At 36.5% G+C, this 17,853-nt stretch overlaps 1 protein-coding gene across 1 annotated transcript; it reads left to right on the top strand.

Moving 5' to 3' along the window:
• The first annotated feature begins 566 nt into the window (after window positions 1-566).
• Window positions 567-16,770, top strand: LOC139943362 (betaine--homocysteine S-methyltransferase 1-like). The gene is made up of 9 exons (XM_071940190.1): window positions 567-688; window positions 2,017-2,146; window positions 2,744-2,865; window positions 3,967-4,161; window positions 5,414-5,561; window positions 8,619-8,810; window positions 10,123-10,253; window positions 11,081-11,175; window positions 12,125-16,770. Exons 1-9 carry the CDS (start codon window positions 671-673, stop codon window positions 12,207-12,209), a joined length of 1,116 nt encoding a protein of 371 aa, XP_071796291.1. The 5' UTR covers window positions 567-670; the 3' UTR covers window positions 12,210-16,770.
• The last annotated feature ends 1,083 nt before the right edge of the window (window positions 16,771-17,853 follow it).

Genomic DNA, 17,853 nt, shown 5'->3' with positions numbered 1-17,853 from the left:
CTATTTTAATAGTTAAGCGAAATTAATTTGCCCAATAAATGTAAAACAAATTCAGGCATACACCCATTTGAAGCCATTAGATGATAGGCATACCGCCCGGGGGCCTATACAACAAAACTAATTAATCATATGAAAACTTCATTTGGAAATGTGGTCACGTTTTTAAGATATCACCGAGAATCCGAAGAAATGCTCAAGCTGAGAATTAGAATTGCGTTTCAATAGATTCAAATTTGGGGGAATGCAAACTGATATCCTGTTACATAACCATATTATTGAAGTGAAATTTAGCTTAAATACCCATAACCAATAGTTTTTATTGCCATCAATTTTAAAAGTGATAACCAAACGTAAATATTTCCACTGAGAACTTTTTATAACAAAAAAATCCAACGATAACCCCATTGTGGGAGTGTGGCCATCTTGCAGACGACCACGCAAACGAACGCAGTTGAACTAGGCTATTTTGGCGGGAACTCTAAAAGAAACGGAAAAAGTGACGGAAATAGCGCCACCTTCGGTCACTTATAGACATTGTGTACGTTTACACGCACTAATGCACTCGACTTCAGTGACCCTGGAACCACCTGCCTAACGACCGAAAAGAAGCCGGGTATTTGCCACTGTTTCATGGATATAAAGTGTGCACACATGCTGATAGTACACAGCAATGGCTTGTCTGAAAAAGGTGCGTATTATTACTGTGTAAATTATTACTTTTTTACCTTGAAAACTTACTGACTTGTTTTGATTTGTTTGCATACACCTGTCCGCTTGTCATTGCTGGATGTAAAATTTACAGTAAATACTTCTTCATGTGTGCTACACATGATGTACATTAGCCCACCTTGCTGGGTCTCATCACTGTCGCCATGTAATATGAGACCGATGTTAAAAGCGGAGCCATTTACAGGGAATCCATTTACAGCCCAACAAGGTGGGCTAGATGTACATGTAGTGTGTACATTGATTGTCTGTTAGTGTAAAACAATACCACTTTCTAAGTTTCTATGAAGTCATTATTTGCTTGTTTGTTCAAATCCTACATCAGCACCTGCTTTTCACTCGTCTGTCATGTCTGCCTGAACGGAAGTAATTGTGCCCTCGGTTGTATACAATACAAGACCAAGTATTCTGGGGCTATATGTAGGCCTACTCATTTATTTTTGAACAACTCTGACATTTGCATTTACTGTACAGAACTACAGACTGTACGGAACTGCAAATGTCAGAATTGTTAAACATAAGTAAGGGGGGGGGGGGGTTAGAACCCCAGACTGTGTAACTGCTTGTCAATAATGTTTGTTTTTGTTCCTACCAGTTAATTTACAGTTTGACTGTTCACTGTTGTATGCATTGCGTGTTCATGTAGCGCATCGTGTGACTCACAGCTCAGGGAATTATACACAAGCCACACAGAGTTTCCCCCCCATTGATTTCAAGAATGAAAATGCAAAATGAAAATGGCCTTGCCCTTTCAACGAAGAAATTCCAGGCCTGGTGGCTCACACATTATTGTTGCCATATTTTATTTGTTGTTGTTTTACTTATTTTTTTACTATCCCCAACTCAAATCGTTGTTCTTCACAGTGTTGTTTGTTTAATGTCTAAACTGAGTTCTTGTTCATCTGACAATGTCTGAATATTATAAAGTGGACTGATTGACTTGTCAAGGTTACGTTTTTCTCAATTGTTGTGTTTCAGCTGCGTGGGTGGACTCGCCACTTTGTGAAAACGGAAACCACAGACGTTTTCAGGAAATTCATGTAAATCAAGTGTATAATGTACATGCTTTGGTCGTCTCACTGAGACAAAAGTTATTTTCTAATTTTTTTTCAAAAACTATAGCACCTCATAGATCAGCAAGTAATTTTTTAAAGGAAGCTTGATACCATCATTATCTTTTAACCGTGTAATAAGTGTCATATTTAAACCTGTGAATATTTGTGTGTTTGTACAAACTGAAGGGTTTTTACTTCCAAGTTGTTATTATTTTGAAGCTTTTATTCTTTGCAGGGATTGTTGGAGCGTTTGTCTGAGGGGGTTGTAGTGGGTGATGGCAGCTTCATTTTGACCATGGAGAAGAGGGGATATGCAACTGCTGGTGCCTGGACACCGGAGGCTTGTATTCTACACCCCGATGCAGGTACACATTGACTCTGACCTACAGGGTAGGCCTGTGTGTTGAATTCTTCCCTTTCTTTTGATAAGTGGCCCAAAGATGTGATGAGGTGTTCATTACTAACGATCCTTACTATAGGAGCTACACTTTCCTATTCATCCTTACTCTTGGTGCAGAGCGCGCTAACCAAAAGGTTCGAAGCAGGCTTCATCAGACCTACTGTATGTCCTTTCTCAGTGGTCCGCTGAGCAAATGCTAGTTAAAACACTCAAGGACCAGTCAAACTCTCTCCAAATGGTTCGTCTGGCTGGTCTTCTAAAACAATATTTCTGGTCCAGTAAACATTTTGAAATACAAGACCGCTGGTCTTGTGGATTCCCCCCCCCCCCACACCCCACAAATTTGAGCCATGGACCAAAACTCTTTCGCAAGTGGTCCTGCTGGATATAGTAAAATTACAAGCTGAATGGGCCTAATCCTGGACAGATGGTTTTGTAGTTTTGAAATACAACAGTCTTGTACTTTCGAACACTTGTACCACATATAAAGGAGGCCTTCTTTTTACTGTAATGACATCTTACAATGTTATAATAATTTGTGTATCTTCATATATTTTTACAGTTCGACAGCTCCACCGTGAATTCCTGAGAAATGGTGCTGATGTGTTACAGACATTTACATTCTTCTGCTCAGATGAGCAACTGGCACATGTTTCAGATGGCATTAACAACAAGAGAAATTTAGTAAGTTAAGGCAATTTTTAATATAAAACCTTTTCACACTACTCTATTCCCCGGGTTGCCCGGGGTAATGACCTGCCTTTAACCCAGGGCCAAATTTCTTAAAGCCTGTAAGCACAAAAATTTGCTTAGCATGAAATTGCTTCCTTGGTAAAAACAGGATTACCAACCAAGTTTTCATTTGTTGCATATTTTTTGATACTGGTATTTAGCTGTTGTTTGATAAATCCTGGAAATCACGTGGACATTTGGTTGGTAATCCTGTTTTTACCAAGGAAGACATTTTATGCTAAGCAAATATTTGTGCTTACAGGCTTTATGAAATTGGGCCCAGGTCTGACCCCAGTCTGCCTCGGCAAATGGGCGTACCCCGTGGAGCATTGGGGGTATTCATGAAACATGCAGCTGGAACACCATGGAATAGCGAGCTGGTGGGGACAGTGGGAAAGCTCTCTAGGATAGTGGTGGGCCTTCCCAGGGCTGTATTTTACAGGAATAAGAGATACAGTCTGAGAAGGGCAAACAAGACGTAAAAGCCACTCTTGGTAAAGTGCTACAAGAAGAAAATATTGATGAAAATAATTCAAGGGGATGAAGGTCGAAATTGATATTCCTCTTAAAGGCACTGGACACATTAGGTATTTGTCAAAGACCAGCATTCTCACTCGGCATATCCCAGCATATGCATAAAATAATAAATCATTTGGAAATCTTTACTCAATTGGTCATCGAATTTGCAAGAGAACAATAAAATAAAAACACCCTTTTTGAGTTACGTTGTGTGCTTTCAGATGCACAATAAAAGGCTTCAGCTGAAGTCTTTTATTGTTTGAGTGGGGAATTACCTCTTTCTCAAAAACTACATTTCGTCAGAGGGAGCCGTTTCTCACAATGTTTTATACTATCAACAGCTCTCCATTGCTCGTTACCAAGTAAGTTTTTATGCTAACCATTATTTTGAGTAATTACCAAAAGTGTCCAGTGCCTTTAAGCTTTTCAAGTGATGGAAATGGCACTTGCAAAATGAAAAAGGCCTTGCCCTCTCAAAGATGAAATTCCAGACTCGGCTCTTATTAAATCTATAATTTCATGCTTTATTGCCAGACTGCAGATGGAATTAATGCTGCTGCTGTTGACCTTGCCAAAGAAGTGGCACAAGAGGGCGGTGCACTCGTTGCTGGCTCTGTGTCTCCCGTGTCCCAAGTAAGTTTCGGGAAAGGCAAGAAGTACTGCCAGGATGCTTTCAGACAGCAGCTGACGATCTTCAAAGATAAGGGTGTGGATTTTCTTCTGGGCGAGGTATGTAGACAGACTTTGGCCTCCTAGGCTAGAGCTCCACTTGGGAGATTTGGAGGATTCCCCTCCCCATTTGGGGGATTCCGGTGGGGGTCCATAGCAACTTCCTACTAGAATTTTTCAAAAATAAATCCAATAAAATTGATAGTTTTAAAAATTATAACTTGCAGGGCTTGATTTTTGTGGGAAGATCCACAAGACCCAAGGGTGTGTTGCTGAAAATGTTCTATTGGACTGGGGTTCTTGTACAAGACTAGAATCAAATTGTGAACAAACTTCCATTTAACATGCATTTAAATGTTCTTGTTTGAACAATAATTGTACTAAGACATAATAGAGACGTTTGATCTCATTTGTCCTTCATTAGGCTATTAAGTACACTTAAGTAGAATTGAAAGGTGTTTTTAGACTCAAAGTCAACATTTGAATGTTATGTTTTAGTTCTGAACATGCATTGAGGTATATGACTTGTTATTGAATTGAAAAACACAAGACTTAAACCACTGGCCTCAGGACTGCCATTCAGTGTAAAAATCAAGCCCTTACTTGTCTTCAAACAACCTATTTAACTTAATTTAGTTTGAATTTCAAATGTAGTATCATTAACTAAAGGCTTTTTAAATGCACAGGGCTGAGGCAGACTGGGTCTAAGTAAATATGTACATAATTTTATATCTCATATATTAATCTATTTCTTATCTTTTTTTCCGGGTAAAACTGTGCACAAACTTTGTGGTCTCCCACTGCAGGGCCTTGAGAAAAAGCAAATATTCAATACAAAGTGTCTTGAAGAATAATAAAATAAAAAAGAACAAATAAACAATAAATACTATTAATTAAACAAATAACTAAAGAGTAACAAAGTGGGTTCAAAAAATCATCCCAACATTTCAGCATGAATCTCAGGGTTTTCCCCTAACATTACCAGTGACTGGCCAGCGAAACAAGTTAGCTTGTCATTTTAATTGCCCGTCAGCTTTTCACTGGTCCATATTTTCAAATATGGTCCGATCCATATTTTCAAATATGGTCCATATTTTCAAATATGGTCCATATTTTCAAATATGGTCCATATTTTCAAATATGGTCCATATTTTTAAATATGGTCCATATTTTCAAATATGGACCACTTTGAGTGAATTCTGACTGGTCCTGATGTGTTTTAACTGGCACTTGGCCAGTAGACCACTGTTAATGGATAACGCAACTGCTCAACTCTATGTATTTTCTTTCTTTTCATCTTCTTCCAATGCAGTTTTTCAATAATGTGACGGAAGCTGAATGGGCCATTGAAACCATGGTTGAAGTTGGAGTACCAGTGGCTTTCACCATGCCATTACCCCCAAGTGGGGATATTCTTGGGGTATCTGTGGCAGAATGCGCTGTCCGTATGGCAAAAGCAGGTACGTTGTCCGCTTGTAACATACTTCAGGTCCTCAAACTAACAATAGTTTATCATAAAATCTAACTTGTTGAATAGTAAACAGTTATTGGTAATTGACTTTTGAACCTGTTTAGAATGTGTGTGTGTTTTTCATTAAATTATACTTCTTATATTTTTGCACTTTTGAAAATTGTTGTCAGGCTGTCCAAGTCAAATTCCCAAGTGAGGCTATTAAAATACTTTTTCACATGATTCATGCTGTTTTCCTATATCTGATATGTTGTTCCCTGTTGTGTATCTCTCTACCTTTTCTTCCATATTTTCATTGAACCTTTGTGTAACTTGAATTGTGATATTTTGCTATGTGAATATTTGCATTGATAATTTTGTTAAAACTTTGTGCATTTTTGAAATGTATTACATTTTTTCTGTATTTTCAAATTTTCCTTGTCCACCTCACTTACATGTAAGAAGGAGTTTGACTCAGACAGTCCAATAAAACTGTTCTTAAGTGTGAAAATATCAGAACTACAATTAAACGATAAACACCTTTGTGCATTTACTGCATTTTTTAATTTTATCATTTTGAATTGTAATGTTTTCATCTATACTTTCTCTCTGCCTTTCTCAAATTGAACCTTTGTACAATTTAAATTGTAATATTTCCATCTATAACTTCTCTCTGCCTTTCCCACATTGAACCTTTGTACATTTTGAATTGTAATGTTTTCATCTAAACTTTCTCTCTGCCTTTCTCAAATTGAACCTTTGTGCATTTTTAAATTGTAATATTTCCATCTATAACTTCTCTCTGCCTTTCTCACATTGATCCTTTGTGCATTTTGAATTGTAATATTTCCATCTATAACTTCTCTCTGCCTTTCTCACATTGAACCTTTGTACATTTTGAATTGTAATATTTCCATCTATAATTTCTCTCTGCCTTTCTCACATTAAACCTTTGTGCATTTTGAACTATAATGTTTTTACTTATAACTTCTCTCTGCCTTTCTCACATTGATCCTTTGTGCATTTTGAATTGTAATGTTTTTGTCTATAACTTCTCTCTGCCTTTCCCACATTGAACCTTTGTGCATTTTGAATTGTAATATTTTCAACTATAACTTCTCTCTGCCTTTCTCAAATTGAACCTTTGTGCATTTTGAATTGTAATATTTTCAACTATAACTTCTCGTTGCCTTTCTCAAATTGAACCTTTGTGCATTTTGAATTGTAATATTTTCAACTATAACTTCTCTCTGCTCTTCTCAAATTGAACCTTTGTGCATTTTGAATTGTAATATTTTCAACTATAACTTCTCTCTGCCTTTCTCAAATTGAACCTTTGTGCATTTTGAATTGTAATATTTTCAACTATAACTTCTCGTTGCCTTTCTCAAATTGAACCTTTGTGCATTTTGAATTGTAATATTTTCAACTATAACTTCTCTCTGCCTTTCTCAAATTGAACCTTTGTGCATTTTGAATTGTAATATTTTCAACTATAACTTCTCTCTGCCTTTCTCAAATTGAACCTTTGTGCATTTTGAATTGTAATATTTTCAACTATAACTTCTCTCTGCCTTTCTCAAATTGATCCTTTGTGCATTTTGAATTGTAATAATTTCAACTATAACTTCTCTCTGCCTTTCTCAAATTGAACCTTTGTGCATTTTGAATTGTAATATTTTCAACTATAACTTCTCTCTGCCTTTCTCAAATTGAACCTTTGTGCATTTTGAATTGTAATATTTTCAACTATAACTTCTCTCTGCCTTTCTCAAATTGAACCTTTGTGCATTTTGAATTGTAATATTTTCAACTATAACTTCTCTCTGCCTTTCTCAAATTGAACCTTTGTGCATTTTGAATTGTAATATTTTCAACTATAACTTCTCTCTGCCTTTCTCAAATTGAACCTTTGTGCATTTTGAATTGTAATATTTTCAACTATAACTTCTCTCTGCCTTTCTCAAATTGAACCTTTGTGCATTTTGAATTGTAATAATTTCAACTATAACTTCTCTCTGCCTTTCTCAAATTGAACATTTGTGCATTTTGAATATTAATGTTTTCATAAATAGCTTCTCTCTGCCTTTCTCACATTGAACCTTTGTGTAATTTGAATTGTAATGTTTTTATCTTTATCTCTGCTTTTCTCACAATAAACCTTTGTGTATTTTGAATTGTAATGTTTTTCATATATAACTGCTCTCTGCCTTTCTCACATTGAAGCTTTGTGCATTTTGAATTATAGTATTTTCATCTACGTATAACTTCCGATCTTTCATATTCATATTGCATTTGAAATGTAATACTTTCTTATACTAACAGATCCTTTAGAATTGTAAAGGAATAATTGTCAACTTCATTAGTTCCTTATTCACAATTCACTCTAAACAGATGTGCATTATGATTTGTTATTTGTTTGGCTATATCTTTCTTTCCTTGGTGACTACATATAAACCTTTGGCCATTTTGACTTCCAATATTTTCCTCTCGATCTTGGTATCTTCCCCCAAATTTAATAGTTTCTAATTCTAGCCCCCCTGCCATAATTATATCTTGATAGTTGAAATGATTCTTGTTGTCTTTGAATGTTTTATTTGATTTGTAATTTTGCTATTGAATGCATTTGTTTCACATTGAGGTTCACGGTTCATGTATTACTCACAGAAATTTTTTATAGGTTAATACAAAGATTTAACTTTACAGTATAGATATCAAGATTTAGTTCTGGTTAACTAGTTCTGGTTAATTAATTATTGATTTATTAGGCCTAAAGTAGTGTTGTATCAGATGTTTGTAATTACTAGCAACTACTAGGACAAGAAATAGTTATATCCATTTCCACCTTGAATACCCGGTTTTATATTTTTTCAAAAGAGAATTCTAGAAATGAAAACTTGTTGTATTATGCTGTTAAATTAGTTTCCTTAGAAGTTAGTTTAGTCAAGTTGGTTTACAAACAATTTGTTTTCACTGTAGAGTTTTTCCAAAGAGAAATTGTGTATATTTTTAATTTATCCTAGAGGGATGTTTGACATTTTATATTGTGGTTGCCTTCGAAATGCAGGTGCTAGCGTTGTTGGCGTTAACTGCATCTATGATCCAGCAATCAGTCTAAAATCAATTGCCTTGATGAAGAAAGGCCTAGAGGAGGCAGGACTCGAGACCTATTTGATGGTCCAACCATTGGGCTATCATACACAGGACCCTGGGATTGAGAAGTATAGGACCTATGCCGCACTACCATCATGGCCTTTTGGTAAGACCATGAATTCGCTGACTTTCTTAGTAATATGTTATATAAGCCCTGGGAACGACTGGGGAACTAGTGTTGAAGTCCCAAGTATTGAATGCTTAGTCGAGTCGCGACTACTCGTTTTCCACTACTTGGGTAATCGTGCTGCTACGACTACCACAAAAACAGATGTGACTACCTGCTTGGTGAACGGATTATGTCGCTCACGACTATTCACAAAAACATTATTTATGAATCACAATCAGACATCAGGGGCACAATCCTTCAATCCATTCAGCGTGAATGTTACTATATTGTGCCTGTGGAGAACGACATGCCACAATGCCTCTTGTGAAATATTAGTCTATTGAGGCGCGACTTGTTGAGTAGTAAATTGCACTAGTTGCCTATGCCTATAAGTAATATTAAGTTTAATGTCTCATTTCCCAAAACACACCTTTGAAGGGCTGGCCTGATACTTCACTAGGCTAAGGAGGCGATTGCCTCCATGCCCCCTTGTCATTGCCATGATGCCCTTGAAATGCTCTAGGAGAAATTTACAATTTCCTCATAGGGTGCCCTTGCCTTGGTGCCCTCACCTAGGTGCCCTTACCCTTTCCAAATTGACGCTTATACAGGCCTGGAACGAGCAATACCTTTAAGTAAAAAAAGTATGGAAATGAAATATCAGTTTGAATGAAGTATGCAAAAACCATTACAATAAAAAATCTTCAAGTCTGTATGAAGGGGGTACAAAAACTAGTGGTTAAGAGCATCAAATTCAAGTTCTGGTGCTAAGTCACCAGAGTGTGGGTTAGAATCCCGGTTGTGACACTTGTGTCCTTGAGCAAGATACTTTACTATAATTGCTTCTCTTCACCCAGGGGAATAAATGGGTACCTGCGAGGGTAGAGGTTGATATTGTGAATGAAATAGCCTTTGGAGTGATCTAAACGGTTGCCACGGTTGTGCACTCTTAAGGGAGCTAAGAAACATTACAGAGATGTTATTGGCCCTATGACCAGGGCACTAATGTAAAGGGCATTACGGTTATTGTGAAATGCGCTATTTAAGAATTGGTTATTATTATTATTATTATTATTATTATTATTATTATTATTATTATTATTATTATTATTATTATTATTATTATTATTATTATTATTATTATTATTATTATTATTATTATTATTATTATTATTATTATTATTATTATTATTATTATTATTATTATTATTATTATTATTATTATTATTATTATTATTATTATTATTAAAGTCAACAGAGGAACAGAGACCCTGGCCTCTCATTAATGTTTTCTCTTTTTGTCATTTAGCAATGGAGCCTCGTGCTTTAACCCGTATTGATGTTCATCGTTTTGCTAGAGAGGCTTATGAGCTGGGAGTTCGTTACATCGGAGGATGTTGTGGATTTGAGCCACACCATATCAAAGCAATAGCAGAAGAGGTAATGCATCACTGATATTCTACCTTTTCAATTACTTATTAAAGACAAAATATAGGATTGGTTGTTTCCAGTAAAAACTTTGAGTATATTGCTGTTAAACATTTGAGCCCTTTCTCACACTGCTCTATTCCCTGGTTGCAACTTCAGGAATAAAGGCAGGCCCTTTCACATTTGGATCGCTCTACTCCCAATATACCCCTGCAGATGGGCATACCAAGGAATAGCCACCCCTGCTCTGTAGTAGGAGTTAGCAGTCAAACCCAGGGGTATTCTTAAAATTTGCAAATGGAGAAGTGGATAAGAAACCTTGATGGGGACAGTGTGAAAGTGCACTATGGTAGCGGTGGGGTAAAACAATCCCCTGGGGCCTTCCTCGTAGGCTGTATTCAACGGGGATAAGAGATACAACTAAAAGGTCTCAGTGTAATGCTGTGCAAGATTCTTGAACCAGGCCATTTTCGAGCTAACCGCAACCAGAATACAGAACCAACAACATAATAAAATGGACTTGCCTGACTTGCACATTATTAATATAATAAAGTTGTTGCTTTATTGTTGGTAGCTGGCTTTAGAGCGAGGGGGCTTCCACCAAGTGTGAATGTCGGTGGCTCTTGTCTATACTCGGAAATTACACACATGCAATGTCTTTTCCAGTTCATTGCAGTGCACATCCTTGGACTAGCTTATATAAGCTAACCCCACCAGACAATGTTTGAGCCAATGACACCCATAAAACAGAACCAGCAACTTAACAAAAAGGACTTGGTTGGAGAGCCTGAAAAAATGTTCATTATTAGTTTAATTAAGTTGTTATTTCTGATTGGCAGCTGGCTGAAGAGCGAGGGCGTCTTCCACCAAGTGCTCCTGTCGGTGGCTCATGGAAAAGTTTGGGTTTGAGTCACATCAAGTACTGTTCTAAAAAGTGAGTATTTTGAAATTCAACATAATTATTGTAATGACTCTAATCATATTAAGCTTTTATGTCGCTTCCAAAGTTGTATTGTAAACCTTGGTGTGATCCTTTGCTACTCAGCAGTTACAGGCTATACGGATTCTGACACCCCTGAACAAAGATGACAAAATAGGGAGTGCTGTGACTAGGGTAAAATTTAAAGGGGACACAAGGGAGCTGCACCAACTTTCTAGCTAAGGACACCTCTGGCCAAGTTTCTATCTGCCCTTTTTCTTAAACATCAATGCCCCCCTCTTTAAGTTACGCCACTTAGCATACATTAAGCTCAGCTGGTAGAGCACTGGCAGGTTATCCCGGAGGTAGTTGGTAAATTTGTTCTTTGTTCAATCTCAAATTATTAAACAATTACCCACAATCAGTGTCCCTTGTGCTTTATTACTTGATATTTGAAAATATAAAGTTGCATCCCCTTAAGGTGATCCCTTGGCTGCCATTTCCCAGGTTGTATGGTATATTCAGATGTGATCCCTGCACGGTCAGCAGCAGAGCGTGGGTTCGAATCCTGGTCATGACACGTAATTGTGCCCTTGAGAAAAACACTTTTAACCATAATGGCTTCGTACAAAGTTTGGATGGTAGTGCATCTTGCTCTACCAGCCAGGCTCCTAGTGGATGATACCCACACCTACATCCATACGGAATCCGAATGGGGGTAACCCTGGAGTAGGTGGCAACGTGTCCCGGTTGACAGTTGATTTGAGTTGACAGCCCCCAAAAATCTGATCAAAAGTGAGTTTAAAAGATGAAGAGCACTTGGTAAAAAAGAAAGTCTGAACCGGTTTGTACAAGTAGAAAGAGATGGTTCCTTCTGATAGGAGAATGCGAATGAAAGAGTGAAGGGGATGAGTTGGATTTCTTTAGCTTTGTGCTAAACCTATAATTAATCTATCTATTTCAGAACCAATTGGGAGTATTGGGAAAACCTGAAACCAACAACAGGACGAGAGCTTGATGCATTCACAGAGTTTATGCCCGATGACTAATGAACCGAGGGACTTGAGTTCAGGTGATGGACACAAAGATGAACACAAGGTAGCCAAGGTCAAAATATTCATAATGCCTGCAAGCACAATAACCGGCTAAGCACAGGAAAAGTACTGCTTAAACAGAAACAGGTTTCCAGCCGAAATTAAATTAAGTTTACCGTGTTGTGACTGGTGTCCCACCCATTTTTTGCTTAGCAAAGAAATTTGTACAGCAATATTTTTTGCTTAAAAAGTAACTACAGAATTGGTAAGAAACAAAAATCGTGAAGATCACAGATTTACATAAAACTTACACGGTCTTATGATGATGATAGTAGAAAACCTCCCTTGAAATATTTTTGTCTGTTCGGAGTTTATCACTCAGTGAGCGTTTTTTTTCATTTTTGTTTTGGCATCGATGCAATGCAAAATTTTTAATCTGTATTTCACTATTCTCTCGTGACCCAGATGGCCGATCGATCTCAAACTTATACAGGTTTGTCAGTTTATGTATATGGTGGATTACATAAAGTGCTTACACTGCCAGCAATTTTTTTTGCTAGCAAAAACCAATTCTGTAATATTGCTTTAACAGCTTTATGAAATTGGACCCAGCTCATAATGGCATCTTGGAATGAACATAAGAAGTAAGATTAATAGGAAATTTTGTGAGGTGGGAATACAAATTTATTGAAGTTTGCAATGACACCATGAGCATTAGAACTCATGCTTACTAAGCGAGTTCGTAGGGCAAAGCTCACGAAAAGGCATCTGGTGCTTACTGCATGAAAATGCTTATGGGCAATTCCATGCTCAGTCGCATTACACTTTTCCATGCCATTTTTGGATCTTGGTGCTGGTAGTTCTGTATGAGATATTTTTTCCACTAAGTTTATAGACTGATTTGTACTTGACACCCAAGGCTTTGAATTGATGGTATTAGAAACGTTGTGGGCTTTGTGCTCTTGATGTTATAACGTTGTAAAAAGCGGTCAGTCGCATTACACAAAAAGGACATGGTAACAAATACACTATTCACAATTCGAAGTTTCCTCTAACTAAAAAACTTGCGAAAGTTTTACTACCTGAAACACACGCTCTTGTACATGAGTATCCAGCAGGATACTTATAAATGGTCAGCAACTTGAAATTTCAGGTACACATGGCAAAACCATGGTCAGTCGCATTACGGTCAGTCGCATTACAGTTTTCCAGTCAATTTAGCCACGCCTACATGGAGCCCAAGCTGAGTTCGTATTTGGCAAGATTGTGTTCATTCCTTGTCAACAACTAGAAATAAATTGGTTTCATATGTTAGCTATTACTAAGTGGAAGGAAAGTTGTGACAAAAATTTGATTTTTTGGTGTCATGTCTATGGTTGCTTGGAATTGCCCTTATCCATGGTGAACGCGCAATGATTTTTTATTTTTTTTTAATTAATTAAAGGAACACGTTGCCTTGGATCGGACGAGTTGGTCGATAAAAAAGCGTTTGTAACCGTTTGTTATAAAATATGGTTGGAAAGGTAATTTAAAAGTAGAATACAATGATCCACACAAGTTTGCCTCGAAATTGCGTGGTTTTCCTTTTACTGTGCGAACGAACACGGTCGGCCATTTATGGGAGTCAAAATTTTGACTCCCATAAATGGCCGACCGTGTTAGCCGACGAGGTAAAAGGAAAACCGTGCAATTTCGAGGCATGTTTTTGTGGATCATTGTATTCTACTTTTACAGCATCTTTCTACCCATATGCATATTATAACAAACGCTTTTCAATGACCAACTCGACCGATCCAAGGCAACGTGTTCCTTTAAATTAAGCAAAGTTTTAATCAATGACATTTATTTTTAATATTAATGCAATTTTTCAAATCAATTCGTTTTGAATAAACAAATGATCAAATCTACAAAATTATATAACAGAGCCATTTATATATGAAACATTAATCAATGACATTTTTTTTTAAAATGAATGCATTTTTTCAAATCAATTCGTTTTGAATAAACAAATGATCAAATTTACCCGGTACATAGTTTTCAATTGGACAGGAATTGTATTCAAAAATATCAGAAATAATTGAATTGGTTAATTGACACTTGTATCTAATTTATGCCTAGTTTCAAGACTTTTGTATGAAGGGTAACTGCTGTACGAGATAATATATTGGTTTGGTTTAGGCTATTTGAAGAAATTGTGTTATTGTAAACTAATTTTCTTAGCTTGTAAAATACAAATAACAAAGTAAAGCTTCCATTCTTAAAGGCAGTGGACACTATTGGTAGTTACTCAAAATAAATATCATCATAAAACCTTTCTTGATTACAAGTACTGGGGAGAGGTTGATGGTATAAAACATTGTGAGAAACAGCTCCCTCTGAAATGACGTAGTTTTCGAGAAAGAAGTAATTTTCCACGAATTTGATTTCGATACCTCAAGTTTAGAATTTGAGGTCTCAAAATCAAGCATCAGAAAGCACACAACTTCGTGTGACAAGGGTGTTTTTTCTTTCATTATTATCTCGCAAATTCGACGACTGATTGAGCTCAAATTTTCACAGGTTTGTTATTTTATGCATATGTTGAGATACACCAACTGTGAAGACTAGTCTTTGACAATTACCAATAGTGTCCACTGTCTTTAATTAGATTTAGAAATCAGTTTTAAATTGTTAAAAGAATTTTGTATGATATAAATGCTTATTGTTGACCGAGAAACATTTATTTTGTATTGATAATTTTGCCTTCAAACCTATCTTAATAAAAATGTTTCTAAAAGTGCATTTCTCATCCATACTTTAAATGAAGAACACATATTTTTCAAAGTAAAAGGACATTTTATTTAACAAGTGCAATTTTTTTAAATCAACAAATTTTAAAGAAACCACCGATAAAGTTTACCTATATTTCAATTGGACAGGACTTGTGCTAGAAGCTATCAGAGCTCAAAGGGAAATAATGAATAGGTCAATTGTCAGGATAGGATGAAGACAGCTGTATGAGATAAAAGGTTAGTTTTAATGTAGGCTTTAAAAACAAAATTGTTGGAAACTTATTTTCCAAGCTTTCATTAGGAATGTGAAAGACTCCCATACTTTTGTACTAATTTGTAGACGTACTTGTACTCTGAGGGCTCACACGCATTTTATATGATGCGTGTAAAAATAATAAATCTTGTGATCAGACTAGCTTGATGTCTGAGTCAATAGGTCCAGGTTAAAATCTGGGTCATGACCCTTGTGTGAGCAAAACCCTTTATCGCTTCCCCATGCCCAGGAGTAGATTACCTGTTAGTGTGAGACTATCCCATTGGTCGCATACTTTGTAGGTTGCTAGAGAGTGATTTAGGAATACTGAAGGTGCAATGACCAAAGGAAAGCAATTTTGTCTAAGTCATTGGGTATGGGTTTAAACCCTGGTTTTTTAGCAAGATTTGCTTCTCCTCAACCATGCAGGAGTACAGGGTTACTTGCATGGTTAGAGATAGTTGATGTGAATGATGACCATCACAAGAACCTATTAGCTACTTCAACATATTCTTCTTATGATGTAAAGTGATTTAGGAATACTGAAGGTGTAATCAAGGAAAGTAATGGTGTGAAATGATTTGATGCTTGTAGCTGAGCAGTCTAGTGATTGGCCTCAACCCTGATGTCTGGGTCAATGGGTGTGGGTTCAAATCATAGTCAAGAGCAAGAATTGCTTCTCCTCACCCAGGAGTACAGGGTTACCTGCGAGTGTAGGGACCCATTGGTTCAGGAATTCATTCAGGAATACTGAAGGTGCAATGACCAAAGGAAAGCAATTGTGTCTGAGTCATTGGATGTGGGTTCAAATGCTGGTTATGAGCAAGATTTGTTTCTCCTCAACCAGGAGCACGATGTTACCTGTGCGAGTGTAGAGATTGATGATCTGAATGATTAGTATCACAAGAACCCATTGGTTGCATACTTCTTAGGAGTTGATGTTAATTCAGGAATACTGAAGGTGCAATGCCCTAGGGAAATAGTTATACAATTATTTGATACTCATAGCCAAGTTGTTAGTGATTGGACTCAGCCCTGATGAGTCAATGGGTTTGGGTTCAAATCCTGGTCATGGGGAGAATATTGCTTCTCCTCACCCAGGAGTACAGGGTTACCCACAAGTGTAGAGATTGTTGTCATTAATGCATGATAAGAACTTGAGTTGAGATCATGTTTCAGGAATACTGAAGGTCCAATGACTGTACCAGGGGCAAATTGTGCAAAATTACTTAATGGTAATTGATTTAAAAGCGCATAATAAGTCTGTAGATATGGTAAGTTTTTTTAATTTTATTTTAAATAAACCACCAAACGGGTGTCATTGCAATTAATAAATATCTTTGGTATATTGTGGGTTTTTGCGGGCGCAGTGGTTTATTAATAAGTGATTGAATTATGACTGAATAAGACGGTGTTTTTATAAATTTGAGTTTGGAAGTATACTCCCATCTTATTCGAAATCTTGATGTATGGTTATCTTGGTTTATATGGTTGTTTTATATTTCTCAGAACTTGGACTGGTATAAAGTTAAGCCTTGACATATAACTTAAATGATACTTATCATGATTGTTAAATCTTGTAATGGATTTTCTTATTAAATAAAATAAAATAAATACTTTTAATGGCAATTACAAACTACAGCTGCTGATCATCGCAAGACGAATATTTTTCTCCCCCCCCCCCTGCATTTTAAAAACTGTTTTAATACTGGAAACAAATGGTCTTTAAGGGTCATTTGCGGTCACAACAGTTACTACCTCCATGCTTATAACTTCACTCAAATCTATTGCCACTTTGCAATAGCGACCTCTAGCGATAGCCCACGTCGAGAAGCAGTGCCTCGGCGTCGGGTCTTATTTTCTTTTTTCTTTTTTTAACGTTATGAGAAAGACTATTTGTGTTGAAACGTAAGGCCATAGTTAATAACACACTGTTTGAGGGCATTCTGCATTGGAAGACTTCTATGTCTATGTTTAAGAGAAACATAATTTTTGTTGTCAGGTTGCACTTTTCAAAATAATGTCTCTCTCTACGCCATCGAGTGTTCATTGGTTGGCAGAAATTGTGTGATATATGCAGCAACTCTTTGCAATGGTGAAGGAGTTTTTAAAGCGATTTTATATTATTATTTAGGCGACCTTTTATGTGTTAGTGCGCCCTCTATCGCTCTTGAAAATTCAAACAAACACACAAAACAACACCCTAATGAACGAACAAAAATCTCAATAAACACCCAAAATAAACCAACAAACCCCAAACAAACCTCCCCAAAAAATAAAAATTAAAATAAAATAAATCCAGACATACAAACTGGTTCTAGAGTGAATGCAGCCTATCCATCAACAAGATAGAAACAAACACAGAATCCATCAGAATTAGTATGTTCGGCAATGGAGGAATTAAATTATTTCTTCATGGTTCGATTCTCCAGTAATTGGTGTCTGTGGATCACTGTGTCCCCAAGTCTGTTGTGTAGTTAAAGGCAGTGGACACTATTGGTAATTACTCAAAAATAATTATTAGCATAAAACCTTACTTGGTAACAAGTAATAGGGAGAGGTTGATGGTATAAAACATTGTGAGAAACGGCTGCCATAGTTTTCGAGAAAGAAGTAATTGTCCACGAATTTGATT

Source organism: Asterias amurensis, chromosome 1 (genome assembly GCF_032118995.1).
Source record: "Asterias amurensis chromosome 1, ASM3211899v1".
Classification (NCBI taxonomy): domain Eukaryota; kingdom Metazoa; phylum Echinodermata; class Asteroidea; order Forcipulatida; family Asteriidae; genus Asterias; species Asterias amurensis.
The sequence above is the reverse complement of the archived record's forward strand: the minus strand, read 5'-3'. Positions and strand labels throughout refer to the sequence as shown.

Bases quoted from the DNA above. Each gene is read 5' to 3' on its own strand.
- LOC139943362 (XM_071940190.1), top strand. The intron at 4,162-5,413 runs GTATGTAGACAG...CTTCCAATGCAG, and splicing joins TGGATTTTCTTCTGGGCGAG to TTTTTCAATAATGTGACGGA. The intron at 8,811-10,122 runs GTAAGACCATGA...TTTGTCATTTAG, and splicing joins ACTACCATCATGGCCTTTTG to CAATGGAGCCTCGTGCTTTA.